The sequence below is a fragment of the Bos indicus x Bos taurus genome, chromosome 22 (assembly GCF_003369695.1).
Source record: "Bos indicus x Bos taurus breed Angus x Brahman F1 hybrid chromosome 22, Bos_hybrid_MaternalHap_v2.0, whole genome shotgun sequence".
Classification (NCBI taxonomy): domain Eukaryota; kingdom Metazoa; phylum Chordata; class Mammalia; order Artiodactyla; family Bovidae; genus Bos; species Bos indicus x Bos taurus.
Genome location: NC_040097.1, coordinates 44518634 through 44533100, shown reverse-complemented (window position 1 = coordinate 44533100; position 14467 = coordinate 44518634). Strand labels below are relative to the sequence as shown.

Below are 14467 nucleotides of genomic sequence, written 5' to 3'. Positions count from 1 at the left end.
TGTGCCAGGTCCTCCTTGCTGCACATGGAATCTTAGTTGTGCATGTGGGATCTACTTCCCTGATCAGGGAACAAACCTGGACCCCTTGCATTGGGGTCTATACTAAGTCCTAGCCACCGCACCACCAGGGAAGTCCCTCAATCACTGTAAAGGTAGAAAACTTCCCCAAAGACTCAGTGCACCTAATGTCACAGACCAAAATGAGCACAGTATCTAGAGATTTCTTCACAGCCCACTGGGACTTCCCTAGTGACTCAGATGGTAAAGAATCCGTCTGCATTGCGGGAGATCTGAGTTCAATCCCTGGGTTGGGAAGATCCCCTGGAGAAGAGAATGGCAACCCACTCCAGTAGTCTTGCCTGGAAAATCCCATGGACAGAGGAGCCTGGCAGGCTACAGTCCCTGGGGTTGCAAAGAGTCAGACACAACTGAGCGACTTTCATTTCACTTCACTTCACAGCCCATTATAAAGTGAAAAAGGTAAATTATTACATTGAAAAATAGAAGTCATTAAAGTGCTTCCCAGAAATTGCAAATAATCTCATTTGGATTTAAAACTACTTTTTTAAAAAAACACTCCCAGGTGAGTTGTGCCAAAATTTGAGAATGAGATGTCAAGGTATCTAACTGGAAAATTTTAGCATGCTGGTAATGATGAAATGAACTAAAAGACATTTTATATCTCTTATGAAGCATTACAATTATCAAACTATTTTCACTTTAAAATAAAGATTATTCTTTTGGATATCGGGTTTTTTTTTTAATCTGAAAAACAAAAATGATACAGAAAATTGTTGTCATTTGCAGTGAAGCCAGTTTACATTTCAAGGTAGGCTTTTGAGAGGAAGTTTTATTATTATTAAATATTATCTTATGATATTACATCAGAGGAATTTATAACCAATGTTTATAGAAATCATGTAGCACTCACTGAAATCTACTCTTCTGTAGATTTCAGAAAACCACAAAGCTTTACACTCTGGTTTCTATATTGTTTCTATGATATTTTCCATACATAGTAATCTTAATGTTACTGTTGCTTTATTCATGGGGGATTTGTGTCTGTGTCAGTAATCCAGTGAGTAATAAATCCATATCTTTTAAAAAGGTTATGTCCAGGAAAGATACTTCCATACTGCTTTCTGTTATCAAGAGCTTTATCAGGAGCTGAAGCAGTCAATGCCTTGAGGCCATTTTATTTTGCCGTACATCCAGATTTCTTTGGACAGCACCCCAGGGAAAGGGTAAATATTTTTATGTTTAACGTTCAGTCTACGTTTATTTATTTACCTTTGCTACAGTGTAATACAGAGTGTTCTGTACATTGGGTTTGTTTTGTCATAGTGGTATAATCAGTGCTTTGAACTGTAGGACCTGGAACCTGAAACTAACGCTGTTGTTTTTTATGAAAGCTGTCGTGTTTCTGGCAGACAATAAAGATACGGCTTAGGAACTTCCCTGGTGGTGCAGGGGTTAAGACTTCACCTTCTAATGCAGAGGGTGTGGGTTTGATCCCTGGTCAGGGATCTTAGATCCCACCTGCCTCACAACCAAGAAACCAAAACATAAAAGTAGAAACAATATTGTAACAGATTGAATAAAGACTTTAAAAATGGTCCACATTAAAAAAATCTTAAAAAAAAAAGATACTGTGTAAACTCTGTATGTGAGTAATCATGTATTCTGCACCAGTTTTGAAAGTAAAATTGAGGGTCAGAAAGACCACTTCTGGCCTCTGTTACTATAATCAGTCCCTTTTTTAAAGGTTGATATAAGGAAGGTTTTTCAGTGGCTGAATAGTTGCCTGCTGTTGGTCCACTTCCCTATGCCATCAGCTCATGTGTGCTCAAGGAATGCAAACTGATGTGAAAAATAACTCATGATAAACTTAATTAGGAACACTAGTATTTTTTAACATTAGATAAAATATTACAGAACCAAGTGCTTTGAAATTATCTCATTGGTTCCTTTTGTCTTCCTTACACTGATAACTGGTTTAACATGAAAAGGAATTTAAAACTCTTGAAAATTAGAACCATACTGTATTGCCTTTTTCTACTTACCATGGAAGATAAATCAGTTTTACTTCTTTGCTTTCAGAAAATACTCTGATTATGATGGTTGTTATATTGGTTGTTAGAAATTAGATCCTTTTTAACTAATTAGTAAATTGAATCAACAGCAAAATAACTACTACCTTGGAGATGTAATAAAGTAATACAAATTATTGGGAATGTCATACATGAATACAGTTGAATGTTTCACAATTTACAGTTTTTAAATCCAACGTGTGTGGAAAAATTAAGCTTAGTACTAGGTGATGATTTCCGTCCTCTACCAATATACCTTTTTTTTTTTTTGACTAAAACTTTTATGTGCCATAAAACGTGAACTCGGCAGGCTTGGTTACAAAGAAATGCCTGGCTTCAGTCTTGGCTCTTCACTGCCTCCTGGGAGATGAGCTCTGAGCCCCAGGATATCCTTGCCTGATAAGAATGTTTCTGTGTGCCCAAAGCCTTGGGCCACACCAGACAGTTTATCCTAACAATGTGAGTTATGGTAAAAGGCATAATTTCTCATGCCTGAGACCCTCTGGGGAGGCTGGAGACAAATAACTAAGGTCAGTCACATGGGCACATAGTGCCCCAGTAAAAGCCCTGGCCCCCAAGGCTTGAATGTGCTTTTGTGGTTGGCAGTGCTTCTGATGTTGTCACATGTCCTTGCTGGGAGCTTAAGCACTGTCTGTACAACGTCCTTGGGAGAGAACGACTGGGACCTTGCACTTGGTCCCTCCTGGACTCCACCCTACACACATTTTCCCTTTGCTGATTTTAATCTGTATCCTTTTGCTGTAATAAAGTGTAACCATGAGTATAACAGCTTTTCTGAGTTCTGTAAATCCTTCTAGTTAGTAAATCATCACACCCCCCAACACAATATAGCTGAGAGTCAGTTTATATCTATAGAATTTTGTGTGTGTGTGTGTGTGTGTGGTTTTTTATGTGTTCTTTTTTTAAGCTTGTTTTAAAATTGAGGTATAGTTGATTTACAGTGTGTTGATTGCTGCTGTATAGCACAATGATTCGGTTATACATATATATGTATTTTATATTCTTTTTCATTATGGTTTATCACAAGATATTGAATATAGTCCCTTGTACTATATTAAGTTTTTATTATGTAATTGGATTTATCAATCATTTATTACTTGAGATATTTAGTCATAGTTAGGCTTTTTCTAGGAGAAGGCAATGGCACTCCACTCCAGTACCCTTGCCTGGAAAATCCCATGGACGGAGGAGCCTGGTGGGCTGCAGTCCATGGGGTCGCTAAGAGTGGGGCACAACTGAGCGACTTCACTTTCACTTTCCACTTTCATGCATTGGAGAAGGAAATGGCAGCCCACTCCAGTGTTCTTGCCTGGAGAATCCCAGGGATGGGGGAGGCTGGTGGGCTGCCGTCTGTGGGGTCGCACAGAGTCGGACACGACTGAAGCGACTTAGCAGCAGCAGCAGGCTTTTTCTACATCTCATTTATAAAGGAACTCAGCCATGTTTTCTTCTAATACCTTTGTAGCTACATTTTTTTTTTTTTCATCTCTTCTCTGTGGAGTTATATGTTGTGAGGTATGGATTCAATTTTACCCTGTACCGAGGAGCTATGAAATCCCAACCTTTTTTAATACTAAATTCTTTAATACCCTCAATAGTGTGTGTAAAAGGTTGGGATATAATTTCTGATGTTTCCTTGTCTATTTTGTACATAAATGTCTCAATTTTTTTTTTCCAGGAAGTCAATGAAAATTCCCTTAAGAGATTAAGTGCCTACTTAGAAAACCTTCAGAAACCAGGCTTCAAGTCTTTGAAACCAACCCAGCTTGTGTTTTATGTAAGAGAAACAGATCAGAATCCCTCTGACGGCCAGGAACACTTCAGCACTTCGGGTACATTTCTTATTTCTCATGTGTCCCTTGCACCCTTGCAGGCTTCATTTGGTATGAGTTCAACCTGTCTAAAAGTTGCTTGAAGACCTTTGGAGTGAAGCCTTGTCGTAGAAAGTAATATCATTTAATCAGGTGTTTTCTTGGAGTTAGATTTTATTCCTGGCTACTTCTGTTTGATGAGCCTCTTTTTTTTTCCCTTAAGGATAGTTGCTTTACAATGTTGTATTAGTTTCTGCTGTACAACAGAGTGAACAAGTTATATGTACACAGACACCCCCTCCCCCTTGAACTCTGCCCACCCCATCCCCATCCCACCGCTCCAGGTCATCACGGAGCACAGAGCTGAGCTCCCTGTGCTGTGCGCGGCTTCCCACTGGCCGTTTTGTATATGGCAGTGTATATATGGATGAGCCTCTTTTAATGTTTAAACTTTTTTGACTAGAAAATGTTTCTGCTTGTCCCCTTCCTAGTTCAGTGCTGGTTTTAAGTATTAAATGTGTACATGACAATTTATACATTTTTTAAAGTATAGCTTACCTTTTCTCATCTAGTCCTCAGAGTACCCTGTAAGGTACCTAGTGTTTGCCCAACTGTAACTTAGTAATGCCCCAGGACCATGGAGACAGACTAAGGGTCTTTGAACTCTCTAACCCCAGCCTCATACTATTTCTAAAATCTGATCAGTCTTAACGTACAGTGTTCTGTTTGGTCCTTTGCCACTGCTTTGCATGTCCAGCTCTTTTCAACCCCATGGACTCTAGCCCACCAGGCTCCTCTATCCATGGGATTTCTCAGGCAAGAATACTGGCGTGATTTGCCATTTCCTGCTCCAGGGGATCTTCCCCACCCAGGGATTGAACCCAGGTCTCCTGCACCGTAGGCAGAATCTTTACCTTCTGAACCACCAGGGAAGTCCCAATAATACTTAAAACTAAGGGTAAATGTGGGTCCATTCTTCTCTAAACATCCATCCTTTTTGTCATTCTTGAGGAAATAACTTTTTTGGAATTAACTTTAAAACAATTTAAAGATTTACTAAGAGTTTTCTGTGAATTAATGCTAAAACAAATAGCTGTAGTCAGCTTTGGCTAAGCAAAGAGAAAAATCCTCTACTTGCAGTTAATGGTTAACTTTGAACCATTTACTAAATAAAAATAGATTGTGAAAAATAATTAAGAGATGAGAGAAAACGTAGCATAAGTGAGAAAAAGATAATGATAGTATATAAGGAGTTTTTAGGTGTCAGAAAGAAAAGAGTAGCTCAGTTACAAAGATTGGCAAACAGTGTCTAGGCATTTCAAGAAATAATACCCATAAATAGCCAATGGATCTTCCCAAATGACTCAGTGGCAGAGAATCCACCTGCCAAGCAGGAGATGAGGGTTCCATCCCTGGGTCGGGAAGATCCCCTGGAGAAAGAAATGGCAACCCACTCCAATATTCTTGCCTGGGAAATCCCATGGATAGAGGAGCCTTGTGGGCTACAGTCCATGGGGTTGCAAAAAGTCGGGCACAACTAAGTGACTGAACAACAAGTAGCCAATAAGCATGTAAAAATGTTTAGCCTTAGTAAATGCAAACTGAGTTAATTAGATAATATTCCCAATAAAGGATGCATGCAGTCTGGCACAGGCATTCCAAACTATGTAGCAGCTCTTACATTGAATTAAGTGATTAATGGAGTTGGTAAATTAGGAGAGAAATTGAGATTTATTCCTTGACTCATCTCTTCTGAGGATAAACTATTTCTTCCAAACCTCAACTGCAGGAATTTGGATTTTCCTTTCCTCTTTCACCACCTAGAATAATTCTACCAGTATTTCTCTCACATTACCATCAATGATTCAACTAAAAACTCTTAGTTTGCATGTTCTAGACTCTGTAAATCTGTGTGGCAGGCAGAATAGGTATCTCTGAGAACAATCTAGATTGTGATGACTGTCATCAGTGGCAAAGACACGAAAAAAGCACATTTCAGCCTTGAATGGAGCGGTGAATAATTAAGAACAATTTTTATGCCCATCAGTTTCAGAAGTGTAAAATGAATTATGCTACATTCATTATGTGGATTAGCATGGCACTACTAAAACGAAATAGGTTGACATGTACATACAGATATGGAGGAGTCCCCAGGTTAAATAACAAAAGCAAGTTCAAAGTAATACATGCAGAATGGTGTAGTTTATATGGGGCTTCCCTGGTGTAAGATTAGGCAGTAAAGAATCTGCCTGCAATTCAGGAGACCTGGGTTCGATCCCTGGCTCAGGAAGATCTCCTGGAGAAGGGAATGGCAACCCACTGCAGTATCTTGCCTAGAGAATTCCATGGACAGAGGAACCTCCAGGCTACCATCTATGGGGTTTCAAAGAGTCAGACACAGCTGAGTGTATATGTTTCAATGGAGCAGTTCACGCCATAGGGGTGTGTGTGTGCAAAGACATAAGTGTGTATGTCATGTGTAACATGCACACAAAGCACAGAGGACAGGCCTAGAGCAGTGCTGTGTCAGAGAACCTTCTGCAGTGATGTCGCTCGTGTGCGTGCGCGTGTCTGGTGCAGCGGCACTGGCCCCGTGTGGCTCCTGAGCACTTGAAGTGGAGCTAGTGTGACCAGGAACTGAATTTTAAATTTAACTTAATTGTAATCAATTTTATTTTAAATAGCCACATATGCCTAGTAGCTACCATATAAGGCAGTGTGTACTTGACTAGGATTGTATTTAGTAAAATTGTGTGCCTGTCAACAGGAGACTTTTACTTTATATCTATCATTTTACAATAAGGATGTACTTATATAATACTTATATAATTTTTAAAACCAGTTTTTAAACAATTTTAAAGAAAAAGGGTTCAGCACGTTATTTATAGTGGGGAAAATGCTTGGCGTGGTGTCAGCTCAGATGTAAACCCTCACTCACTATTCTTAACCCCTTGAGCCTGTGCTTCTTCACATTTCAAAGGAGATAATAATGGTACCCGATGCGGATGTTGATTGAAAAGTGATACACGTTCAACTACTGCCAAGTTTAATAACCAATAAGTAGCGAGGGAATCCAGTAGATTTCCTGTTGTTGACTTAACAAGTTAGATTACTAGTCTGAGCACAGTGGCTACCTGTATTAAAATCAGATTGTGAAGTGCTGACTTTTAAAAAATTGGGGAATTTTGAGTCACTTCTGAAAATACTGAGTCACAAGATGGGGATAGGGGAGTATAAGCACATACTCTTTAATCATAGAGAAAATTTAAGATGAGTTTCTGTGACCACTGAGACTGGATTGGCCCCCTCCACGAACCACCGTCCCCGGGCAGCCTCCCCTGCCTCTGCCCTTCCCCTGGGCCTCAGCCCTGGAGACTGTCTTTGGTGGACATTTGCTTATAGAACTTTCCCATTCCTTAGACTGTAGAGATACAATTTATGAACAGCATTGAAAAATATTCTCAATCCTCTTCTTGGCCCGGGGTCACTGGTGCCAAACTAGAAAAGGGAGCTGACAGAGAACTTCATAAAGATCAAGATAGTATGGTACAGTTCTGAAGAAGGGACGTCAGTTTCCATTTACAGATGATTTTTCAATAGGGTGAATTTTAATTGGTAATGGAGTGTTTTAAAAGATTTTGATTCTATAAATGTTGTGTGAAAAAAATGTTTTTAAAGTAAAGCAAATAATCATCTGTATTAACTGTTTGGGGGAATTATATTCTCTAGGATTTCGAGCAGTCAAATTTACTTTGCACACCAGAGATCTGCTAAGCACAGTATTGTATATTCTCAACTCCTGCAGTTTATCTATTGAACATGTCCAAAGCTTGAATACTAATGTGCATTCCCAGCCTCTCAAAGAGGCCAAAAGGACATCTGACAGGCCCATCAAATGGGACAAGTCTTACTACTCCTTTACTGGATTCAAGGACCCTGATGAAGACCTCGAGCAAGTCTGGAGAACAGAAACAACCCTAACGTATGTAAGAGTTTTTACTTACCTGTTGTTTATGTTTAAAATTGTAGTCTAAGATCCTGGTGATCCACTGGTTAAGGCTCTGAGCTTTCACTGCAGGGGGCTCAGGGGCTCAGTCCCTGCTTGGGGAACTGAGATCCTGCATGCTGTATGGTGAATCCAAAATAAAAAAATTTTAATTGAAAAAATAAAAATAAAAGTTTAATTTTCCAGGAAAAGTAATGCAATCAATATAGTTAACCCAGTAACCATTACAAAAAAGATATTTCGTACTTCCTACTCAGAGTGGCCAGAATACTTCTAATGGTATTTGATTTTTTTTTTTTTTGCCTTTTGATACCAAACACTGAAAATTGTTTTGTTTTGAGTATGAGCTAGAAGAGAGTGTCTCAGCCTTACATGCATTGGATTCCAGCCCATGAGGCTTCTGCTCACACCGTTAAGAGGGTATTGCTCTGCTTACACCCTTAAGAGGGTATTCCTCACAGTGTGTCCAGATAAACCAAAGCTTGGGAATGTGTTACCTATACCTTTCAGTATAGAAAAAAGTGGGATTGGATAAGTCAGGGCAAAAGAGCAAGAATAAGATTTGTTGCACCATTAAGTCAAGAGGCTTAAGATAACCTATTAAAGAAATTCAGAGAAGCAATTAGCCTGTGGTTCAGTTGAGTGTTTCATGGGGTACAGTTTTGGCCTGGTGCTAAATGTGTAACCATTGTGAAAAGACTGTTCCGGGGTCCCTGAACTCAGAGTTAGTCAGCTGGCAAACTAATGAAAAAAGATTGGAACTGGGAAAAGCCAGTTCCCCAAGATAACTGCTCTTTTACTGGTTCCTTGTCCAAGCCAAGTACGATTTCCTTCCTTGTATGTAGTTCATCCAGTAAAATTCTTGAGTCTTTAATAAAAGACTCTCTTACGTTATATTATATTATACTATTAATAGATAGAGTTTTTAAGAATAGGGACTATGTTTTAATCATCTCTCTCTCTGATACTAATCTGCTTCACAGATTCATAAAACCTATCCAGCATTTTTATTAACACTGAATTAAAGAACCGTTAAATAAGTGTGACTGTGAAGTGCTGTAGGCGCAGTATGGAGAACTCAAGGTTTAATATGGAAATGTAAAGTAGCTTAATACAGATGATAGCAGTAGAAGTGACTCAGCAATGAATGTAAAGGGCCTGTTTTTTGGGGGGTGTTTTTTTTTTTTTCAACAGTGCCTCTGTTAATTTCACTAGTGTTGACTTAATAAAAGTATCTGCTGTTTTAGTAGGAGATACATTGTCTTAAAGGAAAATTCCTGAGTGTAGATGAGTTGTGTTACTATGAATTCTTGATTTTCTCCATAGGTGTACTTTTTTTTTAATTGATGCTCTCATGGATTCTTTACCATCTGCACCACCAGGAAAGCCCAATAATTACCAGCACTAGCTCAAATCATGTCATTTTGACTTGTCTCCTCTCAAAGAAGATAACATAAATTGAGTAAACCATTGTTTTAGAAATTGAAGTTGGTGGAAATTTAACATTCTAATTTATTGACAAAATGCAGTGTCCACTGCTATGTATCTTGTCAGACAATGAAGTAAACCCCATTATTAGCTACATAGCTTTTCTTAGTTTTGGCAAATGAAATTAATGATACAGCATTACACGTTTTAACACGTTTTAGTCTTGCTTATAACAGACCTTGCAGTCCCCTTAAAACTGCTTTAATGGGGAGGAATGACTGCATGTATATGTATGGCTGAGTGCCTTCGTGGTTCACCTGAAGCTGTCACATAGACCTGATGTCTACATAGACAGATAAATGCCAGCTGTAGAACCTTCATTTTTGTCTCAGGGTTTAGAAGCAAAACACAAAAATTGTTAAACTAGGCCACTTAAATTTTATACATTAAATGTAAGAATTCAAAAAATCAGGTCATGAATATATTAATCATAAGATTCTATTTCAGTCCACATTTTAAGACATTTGGTCCCAAAAGGAAACATGGTATTTGCTTGATAATTCATTTGTCTACAAATCATCCTTTTTTTTACCTAATTTAAAGTAAATTAATATGTATTACTTAATAAGTGAGGGAAAATGGAAAAATTGTAATAGCTAATAATCATGACATAAAGTAAGATATTTTTACTTTTCTTATTTCTCACACACCATGCAGAAATGACAAAGTCTTTACCAATATTCTTAAAAGGGGAGTAGGAAGAATTATTAACAACTGCACACAATTAGTGAATCAAAAATATGTGGAATGTAGGGACTCCCCTGGCGGTCCAGTGGTGAGGACTCTGCACTTCCACTGCAGGGGGCCAAGTTCACCTCTGTCCAGGAACTAAGATCCCTGCAGCGGCCAAAAAAAAAAAAAAACCAACGTAGGACACCTTTACTTAAGAGTGCAAGATCCCAGGTCCTTATCCCAATGTGCAAGACATTTTATGATCTCTCTCTCTCTCTCTGTCACACACATGCACACACACACACATCCCTCTCCAGTCTTATCTCATGCCCCACCCCACCCCCGGGCATTGTGTGATCTGGTTCTTCTCACAGTTCCTGTGTGCTAGCCTGGTGGGCACGCCCTTCCCTCTCACTAATCTGCCTGGGAAAACCTAATCCATCTCTCAGGTTCCAGGTCACTTATACCTGCTCTGTAGAACCTTCCAGGCAGAAGTAATTCATTCTTGCTTTGTTCTCATAGAAGCTCATATATTCTCTTCTAGTTGCTTATCTCTCTGCTCCTTACTAGATGTGTCTTCCTTATACTCTTAGGCCTTCAGGATAAATATTTGTCTGGTTCTGAGAGTTTCAACTTGACTTTCTTTTTTTGGCCACATCACATGTCTTTCAGGATCTTAGTTCCCCAACTAGGGATCAAACCCGTGCCCTGTGTGGAGTCCTAACCACTGGACCACCAGGGAATTCCCTCCACTTGATTAGTTTTTAAATATTGTTGATTACAACATTTAAAACCTTTAAAGTGACTATTAAAAAGAACCCCAAAAAAGTTTACTTGGCAGGCATTTTTGAGATGGACAAATGAGCCTTTCTACACCATTATCATAACACCTGGACTCACTGACAGGTGTCCAGTGGGGTGTCAGATGTCCTGAGGGTGGGGCACTTTAGACCATCTTCCCCCAGCCTCCCTGGAGCTTTCTCTTTCTCAGCTGTACCCAGGGCCCACTCCACCTCCACCCAAAATATTCCTCTGGTCCTGGAGTCTGCTTGCTATTCTACCACGGCCACTCTTGCACTCCCAGGCACAACCCAGGCCCTGTTTATGCAGACCTCCCTTGAGAAAGAGAAACCCTGCACCAGAGCCAGCATGCCTGTGCTGTGGCCATTATAACACTGAGGGAGAGACAGCCTGAGAGCGGGGAGCGGGTGGAGCGTGCTGTTCTGCACAAGGCCACCTCGGCTGCCTGCAGCTCTGTTCTGAAAGCTGTCCCCCTCTAATCCCTCGGCAGACTTTGATGTTCATTTTCTCTTTTAAGACTTCACTGAGGTAAATGTTCTCAGAAATGCAGATTTAAGAGAACATCTTTCTACTGAGCCCATGATAGGAGAAAGATCAAGGTTGGGAGAGGTGAGACTTGAGCAGGCCGCTCAGTTGGGTGGGAAGAAACTAAGGGACCAGCAGACCCACTTGGGAGGAGGAGGTGGGCACTGACTGGGAAGGTCTGAGCAGTGGGAGCCTTTGGGCAGAAAGGTGGGCAGGGGGCAGGATCTGCGGTGAGCAGAGAGAACTCAGGGTGCTAATAGACAGGATGAAAACCAAGGAAGAAGCTGGATCTACCCAGTTAGAATCCATAGAGTTACCTTCACAAGTTCCTTCATCAGGAAATAGTGCCTTTTAAATGGTACCAGTGCCATTCGGTACGTCTTCTGAGTTGACTTTTTCACCATCTGGCTGCACGACCACATCATTTGCTCTAGTTGGAGAAGGGGGTAGTCCTGCCCTCGTGTGGAGATGACTGATGTAAGTGAAGGCCTAGTGGAGCCTTCTGAAAAGTGTGATAAGCATAAGGGAGGTTTAATTTTTTTTAACTTATTTATTTTTAATGCTTTTTTAAAAATTATTATTCTTTATTTTTTGGCCACACTGCAGGGCATGCAGTATCTTAATCCCCAAACCCAGGATCAAACCCATGCCCCCTGCAGCAGAAGCACAGAGTCCCAACCACTTGATCACCAGGGAATTCCTAAATATTCAGCCTTTTGGGGGAAAGGGGGCTGGGACATGCAGGATTTTAAGTTCCCCAGCAAGGGATCAAACCTACACCCCCTGCTTTGGAAGCATGGAGTCTTAATCCCTGGACCACCAGAGAAGTCCTTGAAGCATCTTTGATTTTTAAAAAATCATCCCATCTCTGAAAATCTAGTAACAAGCTTGGTGTAATGAAAGTTTAATTTTTTGATAGGCTAAGGAAGTTGTCATAACTAAAATATGATTAACAGGTACTGGCGGTTCTCCAAGAAGCCTGTTTTAGAAGTAGGAGTTTACTCTAAAAGTAGACTTGGCAGGAGTACTTATAACTTGGTAAAGGTTTGATGGGAAACTCACTTTAACATTGGGACTGCTTTAAGGTAATGAACACATCTTTCAATAGTAGAAATGTTTGCATTATAGTTAGTATTGCAAAGTGTACATCTCTTTTTTTTTTCTTTCTAGATCCTGGTTAGACAACAACGGGGAAAGTGCTGTTAAAAAGCTGAAGAATAGTTTGCCACTTAGACAAGAACTGGATCGTTTAAAAGATGAACTGTCTCATCAGTTGCAGCTGTCAGATATCAGGTAATGAAGATGAGAAAACGTGATTTATATATTAAAATAAACATGTGTTACCTATTGGTAAAGGTTTCTAACAGTTAAATATTCGCATCTTTAATTATTCTGTTCACTAAATTTTCAATTATCTTTTTATGAAACTAATCAAATGTTTATCTAAGAAAACCATTATGAATTAATTATTTAATAAGGTGAAGTAAGGCTTAGATACTGACATTTTTAGCATAATAATTTGTTTCAGCATAATAACATAATGGGCTTATAAGAAAAATATACTTTTCCATATGCATATAATGTATAAAAAAATCAGTATTTCTCCATCATATAAGTTTGGTATTTGAGTTTAAAAAGAGAAAAGAAGGACTTCCTTGATGGCTCAGCAGGTAAGGAATCCACATGCAATGCAGGAGACACAGGAAATACAGGTTTGATCCCTGGGGAGGGGAGATTCCCTGGAGAAGGAAATGGCAACCCACTTCAGTATTTTTGCCTGGAGAATTCCATGGCAGGGGCCTGGCGGGCTACAGTCTATAGGGTCACAAAGAGTTGGACACATCTGACTGAACAACTAAAAAAAAAAAGGGAAAGAAAAAAAAAATGTTGTATTCTTTGGTTCTATGTTATATAGCATGACTTTTAAAAATTTTTTTAATTGAGATATAGTTGATATATAGCGTTATAGCAGTTCCAAGTGTTTTACGTAATAATTCATTTTTCATAGTCATTATAAAACGATCACCACAATAAGTCTAGTTGACATCTGTCATCATACATAGCTAGGAAAATTTTTTTCTTGTGATGAGAACTATTAAGATCTACTCTTTAAAATGCATTACAGTATTATTATTAACTATAATCACCATATGACTTTTTAAAAAGTTTTCACAAACTTAGAAATTATTTGCTGAAGTTTATTATAAAATAGATTTAACAGCTACAGCCCTAAGGAGAGGGTGGTGTGATTCATTCATGGGACTCCCTGCGGTATTGTCGTCTGGCTTGGTGCTTCACCTTCTATGACCATTTTGCTGCAGCCTGTTTTGCTTTCAACCTTCATTATGAGAACTGTTTTCTTATATTGAACCAAATGACTATTTGGATACAGTAACAGCACCTTTATCCTGTGCTTGCAGAATCACATAGTACTTATATATTCTTCTATATTTAAATTGCAATTGTTGAAGATAACTCAGATTTATAAGGAAAGTGTTTACACTTGGAGCTTTCACAGGAGTCAGGCAGGTGGGGGTGAGCGTGCGCCTCCCTCTGGGGGGACACGGGTGGTAACGGGCCTGTGTGCTCTGTTGGACCAGGTGGCAGAGGAGCTGGGGCATCGCCCACCGCTGCAGCCAACTACACAGTTTAGGCCGCTTAGCCCAGCAGAACTTGGAAACCCTGAAAAATGCAAAAGGTAAACAATTTCCACTCACTTCCGAAATCCATATCCCTTAACAGCTATACAAATCTGTAAATTCTAGAAGAAAACTGTTGAAAGTCTTTGTAGATGTGACTTGATCTCAGCTGAATTGTTAGGTCTCCTCTTTGAATGAAACAGTAACTTCTACCAAGTTTACTCCTGAATTGATACATGAAATGTAAGTAATTATTTGCAGAGTGCTAAAAAAATGAAGCCTCTCTGGACAGTGACCAAAGGGTTTGTGTTTTATCATCAGGATGTACAATAATATTTACAGACCGGTCCGGGATGAGTGCAGTGGGCCATGTGATGCTAGGAACAATGGATGTCCATCACCACTGGACAAAAG

At 39.5% G+C, this 14467-nt stretch overlaps 1 protein-coding gene across 5 annotated transcripts in view; it reads left to right on the top strand.

Annotated features, from left to right (window-relative positions):
- The window catches only part of TCAIM (T cell activation inhibitor, mitochondrial), a 38158-nt gene that overhangs the window by 13555 nt on the left and 10136 nt on the right, over positions 1-14467 (top strand). For all 5 annotated transcript variants that reach the window (XM_027522703.1, XM_027522699.1, XM_027522702.1 and 2 more), the window contains 6 exons: positions 1109-1244; positions 3790-3943; positions 7652-7904; positions 12585-12707; positions 14015-14112; positions 14375-14466. In XM_027522703.1, the coding sequence (XP_027378504.1) occupies positions 1109-1244; positions 3790-3943; positions 7652-7904; positions 12585-12707; positions 14015-14112; positions 14375-14466 (856 nt within the window). The remainder of the gene's footprint in view (positions 1-1108; positions 1245-3789; positions 3944-7651; positions 7905-12584; positions 12708-14014; positions 14113-14374; position 14467) is intronic.